General features: G+C 35.9%; 1 protein-coding gene across 4 annotated transcripts in view; it reads left to right on the top strand.

Annotated features, from left to right (window-relative positions):
* Window positions 1–22,196, top strand: part of CTNNA3 (catenin alpha 3) — a 1,736,704-nt gene that overhangs the window by 164,578 nt on the left and 1,549,930 nt on the right. For all 4 annotated transcript variants that reach the window (XM_059899110.1, XM_059899114.1, XM_059899112.1 and 1 more), the window contains one exon: window positions 14,787–14,953. In XM_059899110.1, the coding sequence (XP_059755093.1) occupies window positions 14,787–14,953 (167 nt within the window). The remainder of the gene's footprint in view (window positions 1–14,786; window positions 14,954–22,196) is intronic.

The raw sequence follows: 22,196 nt of genomic DNA on the forward strand, positions 1-22,196 counted from the left end.
TAGTGGTCCAGTTTCATTCTTTTGCATGTATTTGTCTAGTGTTCCCAACACTATTTATTTAAGAGGCTGTCCTTTCCCCATTGCATATTCTTGGCTCCTTTGTTGTAGATTAATTGACCATGGATGTATCTCTGGGTTCTTTATTCTGTACCATTGATCTGTGTGTCTGTTTTTATGCCAATACCATACTGTTTTAATTACTGTACTTTGTAATATAGTTTGATATCAGGAAGTGTGATGCCTCTAGCTTTGTTCTTTCTCAAGATTGTTTTTTCTATGAGTTATTCTGTAGTTCCCTAGAAATTTTAGGATTGTTTGTTCTAGTTTTGTGAAAAATGCCATTGGAATTTTTTTTTTTTTTAATTTTTTTTTTTTAATGCCATTGGAATTATTATAGGGATTTCTTTGACTCTGTAGATTGCTTTCAGTAATATGGCCATTTAAACAATATTAATTCTTACAATCCATGAGCATGAAATATATTTCCATTTATTTGAGCCTTCAATGTTATTCATCAGTGTCTTATAGTTTTCAGTGCACTGGTCTTTTACCTCCTTGGTTAAATTTATTCCTAGGTATTTTATTCTTTTTGAACAAGTGTAAATGGGATTTTCTTAATTTCTCTTTCTGATAGTTTATTATTAGTGTATAGAAATGCAACAGATTTTTGTGTATTTTTTTAACAAATTTATTTATATTTATATTATTCATTTTTGGCTACATTGGGTCTTCATTGCTGTGTGTGGGTTTTCTCTAGTTGTGGCGAGTGGGGGCTACTCTTTGTTGCAGTGCATGGGCTTCTTATTGCGGTGGCTTCTCTTGTTGCAGAACATGGGCTCTAGGCACACAGGCTTTAGTAGTTGTGTCATGTGGGCTCTGTAGTTGTGGCATGTGGGCTCTAGAGCACAGGCTCAGTAATTGTGGTGCATGGGCTTAGTTGCTCTGTGGCATGTGGGATCTTCCCAGAGCAGGGCTTGAACCCATGTCCCCTGCATTGGCAGGCAGATTCTTAACCACTGTGCCACCAGGGAAATCCCATTGTGTGTTAATTTTGTATCCTGCAACTTTAGTAAATTCATTTACTAGTTTTAACATTTGTTTTTTGGAGTCTTTAGGGTTTTCTATAGATAATATTGTGTCATCTGCAAATAGAGACAGTTTTGGTTCTTCCTTTTCAATTTGGATACTTTTTATTTCTTTTTTGTTCCCAAATTGCTCTGGCTAGGACTTCCAATACTATGTTGAGTAGAAGTGCTGAGAGAGGGGATCCTTGTCTTATTCCTGATCTTAGAGAAAAAGCTTTCAGCTTTTCACCATTGAGTATGATGAGTTAGCTGTGGGCCTGTCATACATGATCTTATTATGTTAGGGTATGTTCCTCTGTACCCACATTATTGAGAGTTATTTTTATCATGAATGGATGATGAATTGTGTCAAATGCTCTTTCTGCATCTTTTGAGATGAGCATATGATTTTTATTCTTCATTTTGTTAACGTGGTGTATCACACTGATCAATTTGTGAATGTTGAACCATCCTTGCATTCCTGGAATAAATCCCACTTGGTCATGGTGTATTATCCTCTTAATGCATTGTTGAATTCAGTTTGCTAATGTTTTGCTGAATATTTTTATATCTAGTTCATCATGGATATTGGCTGTAATTTTATTTTCTCGTAATGTCCTTGCCTGATTTTGGTATCAGGGTAATTCTGGCCTGGAAAAATATGTTCTTTGTGAAATAAAATACTGGTCTCTGGGAGTATTTCATCCTCTTTTGTTTTTGGAGGAATTTGAGGAGGGTTGTTTTTCATTCTTCTTTAAATGTTTGGTAGAACTCACCAGTGAAATCATCTGGTCCTGGACCTTTATTGGGAGGTTTTTAATTAACTGATTCCATCTCTTTACTAGTAATAGGTACTAGTACTAGCCGGTTTTTCAGAAAACCAGCTCTTAGTTTCATTGATCTTTTCTATTTTTTTTTCAGTTTTTATTTTCTTTATTTCTACTCTAATCTTTGCTATTTCTTTCCATCAGCTAACTTTGGGCTTCATTTTTTTCTTGTTTCTTGAGGTTTAAAGTTAGGTTATTTATTTGAGGTCTTTTTCATTTCTTACTACTGGCTTTATTGCTATGAACTTTCCTCTTAGAACTGCATCCCATAAGTCTTGGTATGTTGTATTTCCATTTTCATTTCTCTCAAGGTATTTTTTTGATTTCCTTTTGACCTATTGGTTGTTCAGTAGCATGTTGTTTAATCTCTACATGTTTGTGAATTTTTCAGTTTTCCTCTTGTAATTGGTATCTATTTTCATATAATTGTTGTCAGAAAGGATGCTTGATGCTTCTTAAATTTATTAAGACTTGTTTTGTGGCCTGATGTATGATCAATCCTGGAAAATGTTGTCTGTGTGCTTGAGAAGAATGTGTTTTCTGTTGCTTTTGGATGGAATGCTCTGTAAATATTGTTAACTTCATGTGGTTTAATATGTAGTTTAAGTTCAAAGTTTTCTTATTGATTTTCTGTCTGGATGATCTATCCTTTTTTGAAAGTGGGATATTGAAGTACTATTATTGTATTGCTGCCGATTTCTCCCTTCAGATCTGTTAATATTTGTTTTATATATTTTGGTGCTGCTATGTTGGGCGTATAAATATTTATAAATGTTATATTCTCTTGTTGGATTGATCCATTTATCATTATATAACAACCTTCTTTGTCTCCTGTTACAGTCTTTGTGTATTTACTAAGGGTTTTTGCTTTGTGGTTACTGTGAAGCTTATACAAAACATCTTATACTGATAACAGTCTTAGTTGAACTTAAGTTTGAACATATTTTAAAGTTCTACATTTTTATTCTCTCCACCATGTTTTATGTTTTTGATGTCATAATTTGTATCTTTTTATCTTGTGTATTCATTAATGAATTATTGAAGGTATAGTTAGTTTTACTACTTTTTTCTTTTAACCTTCATACTAACCTTATAAGTGATTAATCTACTACCTTTACTAATGAGATCTATAAATTCAGATGTTTCTGGTTACTTGTCTCTTTTCACCTTAAAGAAGTCCCTTTAACATTTTTAAAAGGCTGGTTTAGTGGTGATGAATTCCTTTGTCTTAGAAAACTATATCTCCAATTCTGAATGATAACTTTGCTGGGTAGAGTATTCTTGACTGGAACCTTTTTTTTCTTTTAGCATTTTGAATGTATCATGCAACTCTCTTCTGGTCTGCACAGTGTCTGGTGATAGTGTTATGGGGGTTCTCTTGTATGTAACAAGTTGTTTTTCTTTTGCTGCTTTTAAGAGTCTCTCCTTGTCTTTATCTTTTGACATTTTAATTCTAATGGGTCTTGGTGTGAATCTTTTTGGTTTCATCTTATTTGAAACCCTCTGGGATTCCTGGATCTGGATGTTTGTTTTCTTCCCCAAGTTAGGGAAGTTTTTCAGCCATATTTCTTCAACTAGGTTTCCTGGCCCTTTCTCATTCTTTTCTCCTGCTGGGACCTTTATAATGCAAATGTTAGTCTGCTTGATTTTGTCCCATAAGTCCCTTAAGCCATCTTTACTTTTATCTTTTTCCTTCTTTATTCCTTTTTTTTTTTTTTTTTTCTGCTCTGATTGGGTGAGTTCCACTGCCTTGTCCTCAAGTTCACTGATCCTTTTTTTTTTTGCTTTGTCTAGTCTTCTACTGAACCCCTCTAGTGTATTTTTCAGTTTAGTTATTGTATTCTTCAACTCTGTGACTTCTGTTTGATACTTTCTAATATTTTCTCTCTCTTTGTTGAAGTTCTCACTGTGTTCAACCATTCTTGTCCTGAGTTCAATGAGCATCTTTATGATCATTACTTTGAATTCTTTATCAGGTAAATTACCTATTTATGTTTCGTTAAGTTTTTTTTTTTCCTGAAGCTTTATCTTGTTTTATCATTTGGAACATATTCCTCTATTTCTTCATTTTGCTTGACTCTTTGTGTTGGTTTCTATGCATTAGTTGAAGCAGCTACCTCTCTTAGACTGGATAGAGTGGCCTTGTGTAGGAGATGAACCTTATCATTCAACCCTGACCTAGCTCTTGGTTGTCTCTTAAACCTTGGTGATTGTACAAGCAGCCTATTTTATTTTTGTGGCTCCCAGTAGTTAAGGGTATGCCAATACCTGTCAGGGTCCCAAAGGGTAGGATCTCAGTCAGCACCTAGATTCAAGCTGATTGGAAGCCAGACCCGCAGGCAGCAGCTTTTAAAGTGTGCAAATATATACAGCCCTGTGGGACTACAAGTGAAGCCCTGCTGGCCACCAGAGTCAGGTGATCTGGAGGTATTCCGAGGTTGGCAGTCACAAAAATTGGGGCTCCAGATGAGTATAGTATATAAGCTCCTTTCTGAGAGATACCAGCAAGCTGTAGCAAGGCAGAGAGAGAGTGCAAAGATGACACCCACTGGCCTATGTTCCCTAAGAGCACCTTTGTAGGCTTCTAGATATGTGCCAAACCTGAAGCCTGCCCCTTAGGCTGAAGCTCCAGGAAGAGCAGACAGGCCTTGTTCACAAAAAGACTGGGGTTCTGTTTCAGTCTGTTGTCTGTGCAGTGCCCTGGGGTTTGTAGTCTGTTAATAACTTTCTCTCTGATTGTTACAATCTTCTGGGACCCAAGAACACAAGCCTCCCTGGCCACCAGAGCCAGGTGATCAAGGGGCATTCCCTGGTCACCAGCCACAAAAACTGAGACACCAGATACATGTAAAAGCTCCCCTCTGGGAAGTACTAGTGCTCTGGAGCACAGTTGGCAGACAGTGCAAAGAGAGCACCTGCCCTTTGCGGTTTCTTGAAATGATTATAGTCAGTCCTTAGATGTGTGTTTAATTAGAAGCCTGTCCCTCAGTCTGCAGCTATGCTGATAAGCTAATAGGTCACTTTCACAGAAAGACTGAGTTCCTGGGTCTGTTGCCTCTTGCTGTGCCCTGGGGGTGGTAGCCATTTAATAAACCTTTCTTCATTGGTTACAGTCTGTGGGACCCATGAGCATAGGTCTCACCGGCCGCCAGAGCCAGGCAATGTAAAGGTGTCCCTTGGTGCAGCCACAAAAAATCAAGGTGCCAGACATGGGAATAAGTTCCTTTCTGGGAGATACCTGTGAGCTGGAGCAAGGCAGCGGGAGAACACAAAGACTGTGTCTGCTGGCCTCCATTCCTTGAGAGCACCTGGTGTAGGCCCATAGGTGTGTGCCAAACCAGAAGGCTGCCCCTCAGGTTGAAGCTCCTGGACAAGCGGATAGGCCTCTTTCACAGAAAGACTGAAACTGTGTTTCAGTCTGCTCTCTATGCTGTGCCCTGGGGGTGGTAGTGTGCTAAGAACTGTCTCTCTGATTGTTACAGTCCTGTGAGACCCAGGATTGCAAGCCCCCGTGGCCTCCAGAGCCAGGTAATCAAAGGGCAAACCCTGGGTGGCGGCCACAAAAACCGGAGCACCATATATAAAAACCTGGACACCACATGTGTGTAAAAGCTCCCTTCTGGGAGATACTGGTGCTCTGGGGGACAGCAGAGGGAGAGTGTGAATACTGTGCCTGCTGACTGGAATAAGGCAGAGGGAGAGCATATGGATGGCACCTGCAGGAAAAAAAGAAATGAAAAAAAAAGATGGCCTCTGCTGACTAGAGTGAGGCAGAGGGAGAGAGTGAAGATGGTGCCTGCCAGCCAGCAGGCTCCTAGGTGTGTGCTAAATTAGAAATATTAGATGCCTGCCCCTCAGGCAGATGCTTCAAGATTAGCAAGTGAGCCTCATATACCTAAAGTCTAGGCACCTCTGCGCTGGGCCCTGGGGCAGGTGAGTCCACGTATAAACCCTCTAACGGGGGCTTCCCTGGTGGCGCAGTGGTTAAGAATCTGCCTGCCAATGCAGGGGACATGGGTTCGAGCCCTGGTCTGGGAAGATCCCACATGCCACGGAGCGACGAGGCCCGTGAGCCACAATTGCTAAGCCTGCGCGTCTGGAGCCTGTGCTCCGCGAAAAGAGAGGCCGTGATAGTGAGAGGCCCGCGCACCACGATGAAGAGTGGCCCCCGCTCGCCGCAGCTAGAGGAAGCCCTCGTACAGAAACGAAGACCCAACACAGCCATAAATAAATAAATAAATAAAATTTAAAAAAAAAATCAAAAAACAAACCCTCTAACGGCCATTTCTCAGTTTGTTGTAGGTTTGTGGGTCTCCTGGATGTGAACCCCATTGGTTTTCAAAGCTAGATATGTTGCGGGCTTGTTTCTCAGTTGCAGGTCTTAAAAGTTGTGTTGCTTGGTATGGAGTTCAAATTCTTCACTTCTCAGGGAGAAGCTCCGGGTGTTGAGTTCCCTCCTCACTGTGGGTTGCTGTGCTCAGGATGGGGTTCATGGTGAGACTGTGTCCCAGCGTTTCCTGCCGAGTTTGATGTGGGCCTTCCCTTGTTCACCTGATGAGTAGGAGTCACTCAGACAGCTTTTAGGGTTTTTTTTTTTTTGTTCCATATATAGCTGCAGATTTGGTGTGTTCATGGGAGGAGGTGAGTCTCAAGACCCTTCTATGTTGTCATCTTGAACTGGATTCTGGACTCTAGAACTTTTTAATGATTTAAAAAATAATAGTAAAGACTTTAGGATCTGTGCATATGAAGGGTTATTATGATGTATATGTATGTTTTTCTGGTGCTATGGAATTCTATTTTATTATACTTCAAGGGAATATGTTGACATTTAAAACCAAACAGAAGAATCTTCCTATTGAAGTGCTTTGTTTTCCTACCTGGGGATACTTGGCAAAGTCCATGTTTTAGTCATCATCGTACTCCATGGTGCTTTGCATACTGTATTGCTCAATAAGTATTTGTTATATGAGTGAATGAGCTCTTTGTAAGGGTTAGGTATCACTTCTTAGAAAAAATTGATAGTATTGCCATTTTCAATTTCAAAGCACTAAAATGAGATTCTTTCAGGAAATATCAAAAAATCAAGCTTACAAGGTTTTGGTAATTCAGCATAATACAATAGAGCTAATAAGTTTGCTCAGATTTAGCAAGGAAAGGGAAAAATAATGGATAATTAACTTTAGCCTGACATCTTAGTTGTAAGGTTTCGTTTTTCTTCTCAAAAGAATTAAATTGACATCAAGAATAATATTATAGAAAATGTTTACTGGTGGCGTATTAGTCAATAGGTTATTTGGAGAAAAATTCAATAGATAGCAGTTGTGGGCAGCTATTTCAGCTCAAAGTTTGAACATTTAATTAAGCTGCAAATCCATACTATTATCTTTTTTATTGTTTGTTTTACAATATGGATTGCTATGTTCTGTTGTCACTTTTTTTTTTAACAATAAATAGCTTTAAATATATGATACTCCTAGTACTAGGAGATAATGCTGTAGGAAGTACAATCTTAAATATAAACTCAAATATTTTTTATGTATTTTATTGCCTTAAAATTATTGTCAGTTTAAAATATGACATGAAATTACTTTGTCAGTTCTTTGGCAATTAAAAAAAATAATTCATCATCTTCAAAAATTTGAAGTGTCATCATATAGCTCTATTTTAAACTTTTTTAAAATTAAATTTTATTTATTTATTTATTTTTGGCTGCATTGGGTCTTCATTGCTGCACGCAGGCTCTCTCTAGTTGCGGCGAGCGGGGGCTACTCTTGTGGTACGCGTGCCTCTCATTGCGGTGGCTTCTTTTGTTGTGAAAGAGGTATGCGTGCTTCTCATTGCGGTGGCTTCTTTTGTTGTGGAGCACAGGCTCTAGGCGCACGGGCTTCAGTAGTTGTGGCACGTGGACTCAGTAGTTGTGGCTCGTGGGGTCTAGAGCACAGGCTCAGTAGTTGTGGCACACGGGACTAGGTGCTCCACAGCATATGGAATCTTCCCGGACCAGGGATGGAACCTGTGTCCCCTGCATTGGCAGGCGGATTCTTAACCACTGCGCCACCAGGGAAGTCACTAGCTCTATTTTAAAAGCTCTATATTGAAATTTATTTAGAAGGATAGTTTATAGATATATTGTATAAAATATTTTACACATAAAAGGTATTAATAAAGGTTTTTTAAGCATGGAGTTATGTATTTTTACATATAAATATATAATTAAAATTTGCCTAAATAGGATTGAAATTTAAAGATTATTTCCAGTGTTTTAAGGCACAACAGACAATTTTTGCTTCAAATATATAGTACTTATTATTGGAAGTGAAAAGTTCGTTAGTTTTTGTACACACACACACCCCTACACCTTAAGTGTTTTATGTTAATGAATATAACATGAACATTAGCCAATCTCTTGATGTTCGGCCCAGGCCCATTTTTAGTATAGGTCTGTTGATTGAGTCTCATATAATCGCTTTTGCCTAAATCACACCCATACTATTAATACACTGACTTCGATTTCCTATTTTGGTGTTTTTATGGAAGAAAACTTAATGACACTTGAGAAGCTGCCTAACTGCAGAATCCTTGGTATTTCATAATCTTCTCCCTTGCTGCACCCCAACTTTTACCATTTTTTCTTCCACATTCAATTTGACAATAATTTTAGCAACTCACCTTTATTGAGTGTCTCTAAGCATTCAAATTACTTTTCAAAGAAATGACAGACCTGTTTTGTACTATTATTGGATGTTTATATACTTAATAAAAGTACAGTTATAATTACAACTCACATGCCTTAATTAGTGGGAACAGAAAGGCTCTAGTATACTTGAGATCATCCTTTGGTATTGAACAGGAAGGAGGGATCATTAATATGTTGCAGAGAGGAAATAAAAAGAGTTGATTTGTCTAGAGAGATGGTTAAGAGAAGGTCTCTTATGAGACCTTCTACTATATCTCAACTATGATATTAGGAGATGTTTTCACCAGTTTTATAGAAACTAACCCCATCAAATTTTATATTTTATAAAATTTATAATTTTATGGAATTAGCTCCGTCAACATATTCCCCAACTCATTTTGATTGTTCTCAATGGTACAGGGCTTGGTGGGAAGTTGCCTATGTCCTTCCACTTTCGTTAATTCCATATGTTGTCCTGGTGTTGCCTTTACGTGGCCATAGCGATTCTCTGAGGCATGACTGCTATTGGCCTTTAAGGTGGAAATTCTGCTCTCTTTTGAATTTCTTTGTCAGGGGGGACTGGGACAATGCTGAGACCAGGGCTAATTTTTTCCCACTATTGAGGCAAGACCCTTCTATGTACTCTACTCAATGTCCCATGAGTCGTGAAGTTTTCCATTCTGGTAGTGGGAACAAGCACTATTCCCAGCTCTGTGTAAGTGCTGAGTACCGTTACTTCAAATCCTTTTGGATGGTTCTTTCCCTAGCCTTAGGTAGTTTCTTTCCATGTATGGGTTGATCAGTCTCCAGCTGAATATTCAAGGGGGAGCCTCTCAGAGCTTCTGAGTTCTCTTTCTTTGTAGCTCTCTTCTTTCTCATTCTCTGTCCTGTGTCCTTTAGCTGCCACAATCTCCCTGGACATTCAGCTTTGTCTCTTTAGCTCAGAATGTTCGCCAGTCTCTGTCTTAGTTTCTCCTTCCTATCTGTGGTCTGAAAAGTCTCTCAAGGCAGTAAGCTAGGGCTATCAAAGGGCTCATCCTGTTTTGTTTACCATTTCTCAGGGAATACTGTCCTTTGTTGGCTAATACCCACTACCTTTACAACCATGTTTTCATATATTTTGTCTATTTTTTTGTTGTGTCAGGTGAGGAAGATATCTTTTTAATAAGACTTAATTGAGAGTTTGAAGATAGTGCAAGGGAAATAAAACACATGCTTACAAAGGCAACCGTAGGCATCTATATTCTGAGTCCATAGGTTCTGCTGATGTCCTTGTAGCTCCTAAGCCCATGTCCACACAATGGCTAGCTTTCCAGCCTTTCCCTTTGCCATGATAAGGTTTTATTTATTATATAAAACATTTTTGCTCCTTGCCGTCAAACTGGCTCAGACATTTTAAAGGAGGGTCTTTGCTTATTTTTAAACATCTGCATAAGTTTAGGACCTAGTTGAAGTCATTCTCCCCTCTTCCCTGCCCTCCCTCCCCCCAAAATCAATCTGCTTCAAAGTTAAATTTAAGCTCCTACCTCTTAGGAGCTTTCATATTCTAAATGGCTGTTTCCCAATTAAAAACAAATAAAACCAACCCCCTAGTGCCCAATCTCAGCCTGGGAATTTCTTTATACCAGAGTATGTTATTATATATTGAATCAATTAATATGTACTAGTGCCTGTTACATGTGTATGGTATATTAAAACACACATAGAGGGGTGGCCAAAGGCATGACTAGAAACCTTAATTGAATCATAAATATAATGTTAATTATAAAAGTTGGAGGAAATTTGATCTTTCAAATTTCAAAGTACTTGCCCATTTTCATTTTCGTTGTTCCCCTTTCTCCTGTGGATGTTTTGCTTATACATTGTTTTCTTTGATTTGCACGTTTATAATCAATATAATCACTTTTAGAAAGTGGAGTTGAACTTTGAATGTAGTAAAGTTTATACCTCAGTACTATATTCAAGCAGGCATTTCATAACGGATTTTTTGAAGATTAAAAAGAGCGTGTTTGATAGGAAAGGAACAAAATGACTCCAGTAGAAAGAAACTTTCTGAATCTAGTTCTTGTGGTATTTTCATGATATTTAGTAAAAAGTATTTTCTTTTATGTATGGAGTGGGATTTCTTAAAGAAAAAATGTAGTTTTTATTTATATGTATTTTAAAAGTAAGATTTCTTATTTATTAAACTTCAAGGTAAAAGTGTTATAAGAAAGATTGGGAATTATATTTCAGAAGAATAGACTCCCCACATGTAGACTTTATAAAGCACAGATGCTAATAGATGTTTATGTTGAAACCAGAATTATGAACTGAAACCAGCTGAAAAGAATTGGAAGTATTGCAGAGGATGGAGGGTGGTAAGTCCAGTAATAGAAAGTTTACTTACCGCATCTTTATTAATGTATTTCAGGAGTGACTTTTTTTTCTCCCAACAATGCTACTTGGCTGGCTCTTCATATTACCTTAACAGAGATAAAGACTGTAATAGTTGTTTAATGTTTAATGACCTTTTTCTGAGTATGGCTCTTCAGCCAGTTGTTCAACATCTTAACGTCTTTAGAGTCAAGAACACATAATTCTTTTCAAATATATATTTAATTTTAGTATTTGAAGTCAAAGACAGTATTCTACAAAGCCTATCATAACTTTCCAATTCAGACACATAACAAGAAAAGATAATCTTCTTTTTGTGGGAATTCATTTGCTCTCTTAATTTCAGAGGTCACTTTAAGTTTTCACAGTCTCCTAGCAGCAATTCTGACTTACAGAGAAACACATAAAAATCACCATTTACTGGTCTTAAAAATTTACTGTCTCTACTAGAAATTTCCTGAGAAAATAACAGCTAATATTTGTTGAGTGCTTTTCATGTTCAAATACTGTGCTAAATATATATTATAAAATATATTTCATTTAAATGTCTCAGAAACACTATGAGATAAGTAATATTTTTATCCCTTTCCTATGGATGAGGGCGCTGAAAGTATTTAAGTGTCCAAGGTCTCAGAACTAGAAGTGGCAGATAAGAATTTGATCTCAGAAGTGTCTGACTTCACAGTCTGAGTTCCTAACTTGGTATTGCTTAAGAGAGCTAAATGTGTTGATAACATATTAACAAGTTGAGAATGTCTCAGATCCTTTTCACAGGTTTTGTCCGCAATAAGGGATACTATTCTTTGTTATTTTTAATAACAATAATTTATTTCATTTTCTTTATGCTGAAGATCATGAATAAATGGAAACAAAATATTGGTGGAGTAAAGTAGATAAGACAGGCCCTTTTATATGTTGTTGGTGAAATGGCTGTGTTTGAAGAATTTTTTGGCAATGTATATCAAAACTTAAAGTTCATTTACCCCTTGACTCAGCAATTCTGCTTTTAAGAATTTATGTTACAGCTAAATTTGCCCATGCATGCAAAGATATATGTTATGGATGTTCTTTGTAGTATTGTTTGAAATAGGAAAAAGTTGGAAATAATTTATGTATTCAGTAGTGGCCTGGTACATAAAAACACACGGAAGAGAATCAAGAGCCCAGAAATAAACCAAGCATATACAGTCAACTAATATTTGGCAAGAGAGCCAAGAATACTCAAAGGAGAAAAGACAGTCTCTTCAATAAATGGTGCTGGGATAATTGGGTATTCACATGTAAAAGAATGAAACTGGACTCCTATCTTACACCACTCACAAAAATTAACTCCAAATGGATTAAAGACTTAAATGTAAAATCTGAAACCATGAAATTCCTAGAAGAAAACATAAGAATAAATCTTCTTGACATGGGCCTTGGTAATGATTTTTTGGATATGACACCTAAAGCATAAGCAACAAAATAAAAAAAAATAAACAAGTGGGACTAGATCAAACTAAAACACTTCCGTATAGCAAAAGAAACCATCAGCAAATTAAAAAGACAACCTATGGAATGGGAAAAAATATTTGCAAACCATATATCTGATAAGCGCTTAATGCACTGTTGGTAGGATTGTAAATTGGTACAGCCACTATGGAAAACCCTATGGAGGATTCTCAAAAAATTAAAAATAGAACTACTGTGTGATCCAATAATTCCACTTCTGGTAATATATCTAAAGCAAACAAAAACACTAAATCAAAAAGATATCTGTATCTCCATGTTCATAGAAGTGTTATTTACAATAGCTAAGACATGGAAACAACCTAAGTGTCCATTGATGGATGAATGGATAAAGAAGCTGTGGTATATATATAATGGAGTATTATTCATCCATAAAAAATGAGAAAATCCTACCATTTGAGACAAGATGTATGGACCTTGAAGGCGTTATGCTAAATGAAATAAGTCAGACAAAGGAAGACAAATACTGTATGATTTCTCTTATGTGTGGAATCTGAAAAACAAAAACTAAAACAAGATCAAATTTATAGAAAAAGAGATCAGACATGCAGATACCAGAGGTGGAGGGTGGGGGGAGGGGGACTTAGATAAATGTGGTTAAAAGGTACAAATTTCCAGTTATAATATAAATAAGTACTAGGGTTGTAATGTACAATATGATGACTATAGTTAATACTGCTGTATGATGTATAGAATTGATAATATAGTAAATCCTAAGAATTCTCATCACAAAACATTTTTTTCTTTTTTCCCCTTTTCTTCTCTTTTTATTGTATCTGTATGCGTTGATGAATGTTAGCTGAACCTACTGTGATAATTATTTCACAATATGTATAAATCAAACCATCATGCTGTATGCCTTAAACTATACAGTGATGTATGCCAATTATTTCTCAACAAAACTGGAAAAAGAACTTACTAAAAAAAGGGGGGCCTGGTAAAATAAGTTGTAGTATATCAATAAAAAGTAACTTGATTCAAGCATTAAAAAGAATGACAATACCTGCTAATTAAGTCTTTAACTAAGTTCCAACCACTGCTCTCATTTAATCTTCATAAAAATTGTAGGTATTATTATTAGCTCCATTTACAGTGGAGAAAAATGAAACATAAAGAGGCTAAGTGGCTTGTGCCCACACTGTTAAGTTCTTTGCTCTATTGCCTCGTGGTCATCTGTATCCCAATGTGAAAAGAAAATAAATTGATAAGTGAAAAGAACAAATTGTAGAAAGTTTTTCGTATAACACTGTTTGTGAAAAGAATCTATATCTTCTGTATGTTCCTTTTATAACATATAATACCTATCTATGTTTTCTCATGACATAAAATCTTTCAAATATATAAATGTATATGAATATATGTGAATATACTAATAAAACTAATATGAATTTATAAGTGTACATGTATACATATGCCCCCACATAATACATACATTCATAGAAACATTTCTGGATAGATATACAAGAACTTAATGGATGTTTTTGGGATTAGTATGGAGACTTAAAAAAAATTGCACTCTATACTCTTTAGTATGGTGAATTATTTAAAAGTAATGAGTCACATATTGCTTTCATAATAAAAGTAAGTTTAAATTGAAAAATTTAAAAAATAGTGGATGTGGTAAATCTTTAACAATTATGGTACTGGAGGTGGGGTAAAGAGGGACTTTTTCTTGTCATTTTATACCTTTCTGAACTGTGAACTTTGGAAAATAAATGAGTACCTGTTACTTTTATAATAAAACATTTTAAATGAAAAAAAACCTTAAAAATAGTGACCATATTTCTCTAACAAGTACTATGAAATATTATTTCTGTGACTAAGTTTAGGGTATAGTTTGTTCATTATATTGACAGTTTAGAATAAATCTGCCTATGTTAAACTTTTATCAGAGATCTGCTGTCTTACTATCTTAAAGGCTAGCTCTTTTCTAACATCCATTAAATTGGAAAGTAACTCAGTGAAGATTTACCTTATTTTTATAAACAAGATTGTTTCCAATTGAAGTCTTAGTAATGAAACCTTTCACAGCAAATGAGATTCAGCAAATGCAGAAGTTGACAGCAATTTTATTAGATGCTGCTAGTCAATTGAGCACAATTTTCTTGCAGGAAAATGATATCCCGCTTCTCAAACTCCAGAGCGTTTATCAAAAACAAATGTCAGCTTGAAACTGCATTGTTTATTAAGAAACAATGTTCTAGTGTCAAGTGACAGTATTTTAATATTATCCTTAGTCATGGAATGTACTTGGAATTAGGTTGGATGATAAATGCTGCAACAGGCTTAAGTGAAATTAAAGTATAACTTATTTGGGATTATGTGTTTCAGGTGAAGCTCTGAAAGTATCAGCTGAGAGATTTGCAGATGATCCCTGTTATCTCCCAAAAAGGGAGGCTGTGGTTCAAGCTGCCCGTGCCTTGTTGGCTGCAGTTACCAGACTCCTTATCCTCGCAGATATGATTGATGTCATGTGTCTCTTGCAGCATGTGTCAGCTGTAAGTAAAAGATGGCTTAGTTTACCTTGGCATTGTTCTCACTTATAATTCCATTTTCTGAACCTGGCATCAATCCGAGCGCATCCCGGCCTTACTCACATTTCTTAATGTCACCCATCAGAAGATGACTGGATTGGGTTGTGAAACTAATGCATACTTGACAAGAATGAAGCCAGAAGTTAGTCTTAAAGCCAGTGGGAGACTGAAAAACAGAAGATGACTTACTGATAAGGAAATGGCTAGGAGAAAGTTCTAGGCTTTTGACCATTTAAATTATTATGTCCTATATAAATATATAAATAAATATATAGTAACAATTATATAGATAATATAGAAAACAAATATGTAAATATAAATAATTTGAGAACGAGAAACTTTAAAGCTTAAGGCATGTGGAAGCTTATCCTAGTTTGTAAATGAAAACTACTTTGCCAGCTCCTCTTGATCTAAGATAAACAGTGCATGTTTGCAGGTAGTCTGTGTTGTCTGTACTAATCCATTATGAAAATGTATAAATGGATTTAATAAGAGTAAAGAATATATTTTAACTAGGAGAGACTACAAAGGTAGCAAGATATCTTGTTTGCTTTATTTTGTTAGACAAAACCATTTAGCAGAAGCTTAGTAGAAGGAGAATTTTATTTCAGCCTTTTTCACTTTCTTATTTAGTTTGACCAAGTCATTAATAGTGTCTAGATGAGAAGGTTGCAAAGAACCCTTTGGAGTCACTGCTCTTTCTCCTACTTTAAATAGGACCCTTGCTCTTCTGTTCATAAATACATCTGCATTTTCATAAGGGCGCTTGGTGACTGTAGTATCACTACTTTATTAGGCAAATGATGGCCTTGTCTGATTGACCTTCTTGTCAAAATCATTTTCTCTAATTGCTAAGCTAAACCTTTTTTTTTAAAATCTTTCTCTTACTTACTAATGTTTGTTTTAACCCTAGAGTGACCTTTCCTTTATACTTTCAGATTCCTTTTCTTTTGATAGTTTTATTACTGCAAAAAAGGCAATTTGGCACCTTTTTGTTGTTGTAGCTGTTTAAGTAGCTTTTCAGGAAAGGGATTAGTTCTTATCACTAGCAACTATCTACCAATAGATTTGTATGTGAGATATTTGAACAACGTGTTTTGTTACTTGGCTACTGGTTTGTTGGATACCTTATACAAATCCCTGAAAATTTCTGAGATTCATTTTTTATATGTGAATATAGACACTAATAAATGCTATAACCAGAAGTGAGCATGAAAGATTAAATGCCAGGTAATTCCTAGTTCCAATGACCCAGTATTTCCTATGTTTTAACTCTAGATTTGTTGGGATAGGCAAAATGAAAGGCTTTGGTAAGGTGAAAATTACTGCCTTTATAATCAATTAGGAGGTAACTGTATATATATAAGACCACAAGCACCTTCACTACTGTTTTAATTGAGTGCCACTAACTACTAGGCGCAGTGCTAGGTAACGCACACACATCATATCATTCAAATGAAGCAGGAGGTAATTGTAGATCAAAGAAAAAGTACTGTTTTTGCAATAAAAATTATACTTAATAGTTATTGAATTTTTATAATGGGCCAAGAAATGTGAGGGTTTATCTCCTTTAATTCAACCTCACAACAGCCGAGTGATTACGATTCCTATTTTATAGATGAAAAAAAAAAAACAAACCCTGAGGCACATCGAATTTAAGAAGCTTGCTCAAGGCAATAGGATAAAAACAACTTTTGGAACTTAGTACCCCAGGGGCTAGAACAGCTTTTACTATAAATAGCTTTCAGAAATGTTTAGACAAGTTCATGGGCCTATAACAGATTGTTAAGGGAATTTAGGTATGTCAGGGGGAGGAGGCATTCTTAATTCTAGCTATTCTTTCCCACATATATTGGTTCCTCATCAGAGCCTGAACTTGGGCTAGATGATTTAAATCACTTATAAGTATCTGTAATACAACAATGATATTTCACCTATGAAAAAGGGAAGAACTTTGTGGTAAATTGTGATAGTTTTTTATTGTTTCATCCTTATAAAAATTTATATTTGAATTGTATTATTCAACTCAATTCTTTCAAGGTTTCACATAGAATGAAGGCAAATTGAAAAAATTTTTTGGAGATTAAGATTAGAATTATTTAGCCCAATATTCTCCTAAAAGTATTCTGCAGAACCTGTCTTATAAATATGCAACATGAAAAAAGTTTTTTTTTTATGGTCAATGCTGCACACTGAAATTCCCTTTGAATGTTTTTGATGCACATTAGCATTAAAGTTGGTGAGAAATATTGAAGCAAAGAAACTTGTTTAACTTTGCTTAACCCAGAGTTTCCCAAATTTCTTGACCCAAGAACTCTTCTATAATATATTAATCCTGGAACTTTCTCAGACCATACATTGGAATATAGTGGCTCAGAATATTTTTAATGTTTATGGTTCTATTAAATTTCTACTTAGAATGAAAAAATCGTAGTGGAGAAACTTCAGTGCCCTTCTACTCTAGTATCTTACTGAAGTAGATAGACTCTCCTACAATATGCGATACACACAACTGTCTAACAATATATGCGATCACTTACTGTGATAGCAATCTCAATTCTGTGAGACAGTGAAGCAGATATTGGATAATTCTAATTGCTGAAGACATTTTTCTCAAACTGAGCTTAAAGCTGCGTCCCTGCTATTTCCATTCACTGCTTCTAGTTTACTTTCTGGAGAAACACAGAATCAAGGCAATAGGAAAATGCATTTTTTCAAATAACTGATGGTTACTCTTAGGACTTACATATGTCTTCTCTTATTTAAGCTAAAAATTTCTTGACCTTTGAACATTCCTTATATGACAGTTTCAGACTACTCTGGATACTCTAGAATTTCCATGCCTTGCATGATCTTGTTTCAGTCTTTTTTTTTTTTTTAGCATCTTTATTGGAGTATAATTGCTTTACAATGGTGTGTTAGTTTCTGCTTTATAATGAAGTGAATCAGCTATACATATACATGTATCCCCATATCTCATCCCTCTTGCGTCTCCCTCCCGTCCTCCCTATCCCATCTCTGTAGGTGGGCACAAAGCACAGAGCTGATCTCCCTGTGCCATGCGGCTGCTTCCCACTAGCTATCCATTTTACATTTGGTAGTGTATATATGTCCATGCCACTCTCTCACTTTGTCCCAGCTTACCTTACCCCCTCCCCGTGTCCTCAAGTCCATTCTCTACGTCTGTGTCTTTATTCCTGTCCTGCCCCTAGGTTCTTCAGAACCATTTTTTTTTTTAGCGTCCATATATGTTAGCGTACAGTATTTGTTTTTCTCTTTCTGACTAACTTCACTCTGTATGACAGACTCTAGGTCCATCCACCTCACTACAAATAACTCAATTTTGTTTCTTTTTATGGCTGAGTAATATTCCATTGTATATATGTGCCACATCTTCTTTACCCATTCATCTGTTGATGGACACTTAGGTGGCTTCCATGTCCTGGCTATTGTAAATAGAGCTGCAATGAACATTGTGGTACATGACTCGTTTTGAATTATGGTTTTCTCAGGGTATATGCCCAGTAGTGGGAATGCTGGGTCATATGGCAGTTCTATTTTTAGTTTTTAAGGAACCTCCATACTGTTCTCCATAGTGGCTGTATCAATTTACATTCCCACCAACAATGCAAGAGGGTTCCCTTTTCTCCACACCCTCTCCAGCATTTATTGTTTGTAGATTTTTTCATGATGGCCATTCTGACTGGGGTGAGGTGATACCTCATTGTAGTTTTGATTTGCATTTCTCTAATGATTAGTGATGTTGAGCATCTGTTCATGTGTTTGTTGGCAATCTGTATATCTTCTTTGGAGAAATGTCTATTTAGGTCTTCTGCCCATTTTTGGATTGGGTTGTTTGTTTTTTTAATATTGAGCTGCATGAGCTGCTTGTAAATCTTGGAGATTAATCCTTTGTCAGTTGCTTCATTTGCAAATATTTTCTCCCATTCTGAGGGTTGTCTTTTCATCTTTTTTATGTTTTCCTTTGCTGTGCAAAAGCTTTTAAGTTTTTTGATGTACTTTAACATTGTAAGCAGATTTGTTTTATGGTTAAAGTTTGAAAACTTCAGTGTCTGGACTCCCTGGGTGTCTGCTTGTGCTGCTGTCATTTCATTATGCTCATGGTGTCTTGTCTTCTCATGTGAATGGCTATCTTTGTATACTAAATGTTACCTCTTTTGGAACTTATATCAGGAAATTGCACACTGTTTTGTTAGCTCTTTGATGTTTTTAACATGAAGTATTTTATATTTCATCAAATTTTGTTAGTTTTCTTCAGCAGAGGGTTGAATTGTGAATTACTAATTTGCCAATATAAGAAACAAAAATCCCCCAAATCATCTCTCTAAATCCTTTCCTATGCATATTCTAGATTATAGGTAACTGCCATAAAATGTTGAAATCAAAACATCTTGAAATAAAACAAATGCTTTCATGTGAACATTCCATAATGTACTTGGACAGTTACCTCCCTAATTTAATGTCCAGTATTATCTTACCTATTATGATAGCCTTGTCATGCTGTTGGTTCTTACTGATTTTGTGAGCAATTAAAACCTCCAAGTCTCGGAACTCAGACTACTCTTAATCTAGATCTTCCTCCTCTGATACTAGTTTTATCTTTTTATATGTAAAGGTTGATGTTATATTTATATTCATTGCATTTTATCTTCTTAGTTGTCTTTTTGTTATATCCATCCAGATCTTTTTGACTTTTGATTTGTCTTCCCCTCCCAAATTGGTGTCATTTTCAGATTTCTTTAACAATTTATTCATTAAAAATTGTTTAATGATATAGCTTTCTTTTAGATAACATCAATCAAATATTAACACGTTTTGAATAAAGTTGTTGAAATGAGCTTCAAACTTGCTTCATTTGAATGAATAAACTATGTTTCTTTATTTTATTCTCAAGTACTTTCTCAAAGGCCTTTCTGAAATCAAGATGTATTATCTGTGGCATCACAGATTAACCAGTCTATTAGCCCCAGTTTTAAGGGAAATGAGGTTAGTTTGGCATGATTTGGCATGGTTGCTTTTAATAACCCCATAAGAGCTCTAAGTGACCATTGCTTGCTTGCTTTTATTCCTTTTCTATTTTTTTTTTGACCTTCATTTTTCAGTTACTCACATCCTACTTACTTATGGTTATAAACCATTCATCTGCTGGGATCTCCTTGCCCTTAAGATCTAGATATAATTGGTTTGAACCCTCATTCCATGTCCTGTCAAGTACAATGTTCTCCCCAAGATTTCTGCAAATTTTCTTAGGCTCATATTCTCAGGGTCATCTCTGGCTCCAAGCTGTTGCTTCCACAGGATTACTTTAGTTTATGGATGGTCTTTCTACCACTATTCTATAGTATGTTAATTCATGCTTGGAAGATGACCATTTTCCCCTTTAACACACACATATACATACAAATACTCCCGCACAAGGCATGTTCATGTATATGGCAAACCTTTTAGAAACTTGGAAGGTGAAAGGGAGGGGGTTCTGTAGTGTAACAATATATTCTAAGTGGTTTCAATTTGTATATTAGAAATCTTCAAAATCCTTTGAAGCAACTTCATCTCGTTGTCCTTCTACCTCCTTTTTCCCTACCTACCCTCCTTTGTTTTCCCTCACACCCCTAAGGAGTAAGATACTCTGTCAAGCCACCGTTGACTTGGCCTCTGCTCTTTTGTGTCCTCAGATATCACTATCTCTCTTAAATTACATCTGAAGGTATTTTCCTCAATATAAACTGTTCCTTTCCTAAGAACTCTGTAGTCAACTCCCTCTCTCTGTTTCTCTCTCTCTCTCTCTCTCTCTCTCTCTCGCACACACACACACACACACACACACACACACCATCCTATTGTAAAATAATCTATGTTTTTTGTGGGGAGGGCATCAACTTTGAAGATATAGATTTCTTCTTCTGGACACACATTCTTCTTTCAAAAGCAGTGGCCTAATTTTTTATTTCTTTTCCTAGTTTTGAATATGATGGACAAAGATCTGCCTCTCCTCCAGTCTTATTATTTTATGCAAGCTTCTGCTCATTTTGGTCTTTCTCCCCCCCATAACACTCACAAAAATCCCTGCTACATTTGTTTGGTATTTATTCTTTATTGCACAGTGTCAAAGAATTCCTCTGCTATCACGATGTTTTCTTAAGTGGCCTTACTCTTTTCTTCCTTATTATAATTTTTTTCTAAATAACAGAATTCTTCATCCCTATTGAGGTATATTTCCTTTTAGAAGTCAGGTAAATGAGATATTACTCTACTTTAGATTGATAGTCCGTACCTATATATTTCCTGATTCCTTATCTTTATTAAATTATCCTCTTTCCACTGAGACTGTCCCACAGATGCAATTATGATCAAACATTTATGAAGACGTAGACTGAGACCACCAACTCATGCAAACATGATTCACTGAGTAACTCTCCATAGGATAAGTACTGCCAACCAACACAGAGTTAATATATAATTAAATATATCAAGGATTCCTGACTTGGCAGTTTTAAATGTGTCTAGTTCCTTAAGGAAGTACATGTTTTCTTCTGGGGGGAAATAAGTCCAAATCAAAGGTAAGAGAGGACAGAGAAAAAAAATGATAATATTTCAGTATGTAATAAATTGTAGAAACTTGGAAAGGCAGTTTGGCATTATTACCACCATTGCTCATAATTTTCTATGGGAATTTAAGTTTAAAAATTTCTCTCTGGTACCGATCAAATTTTTTTTAACTTTTTTGTACTATTTATACATCTTGAGATTCCACATCCTATTTTATTGGCATATGAATTTTATAAGGGCCAGTTTTGTTTGAGAGAATGTTGGCTTGCATATCTCTTGCTTTCTTTGGGGGTCAGGACAAGATGGAGAGCAAAGATGGCTTTTGGCAGCAGGGAGACCTTGCTTGAATCCTGGTTCTGTTGTTGAGTAGCTGGGCGACTTCGGGAAAATTAAAAATCTGTGAGCCTTAGTTTCTTCTTCTGAGCTATATGGATGATAAAACTTACTCTGAATACTTAGGGGCCTTGTGAATATTAAATGATATAATATATAAAATACCTGGTAAGAACTGGTGCAAATTTTCTTTCACCTTCCTTCCTTTCCTTGTCCTACCTTTTTCCACTATGGTACCTTGCTCCCATTTTTCGACTCTTGCAGTGCAATATTATCCTTATTCCTAAAAATGAAGGGAAATAAA

The sequence above is a fragment of the Balaenoptera ricei genome, chromosome 16 (genome assembly GCF_028023285.1).
Source record: "Balaenoptera ricei isolate mBalRic1 chromosome 16, mBalRic1.hap2, whole genome shotgun sequence".
NCBI lineage: Eukaryota > Metazoa > Chordata > Mammalia > Artiodactyla > Balaenopteridae > Balaenoptera > Balaenoptera ricei.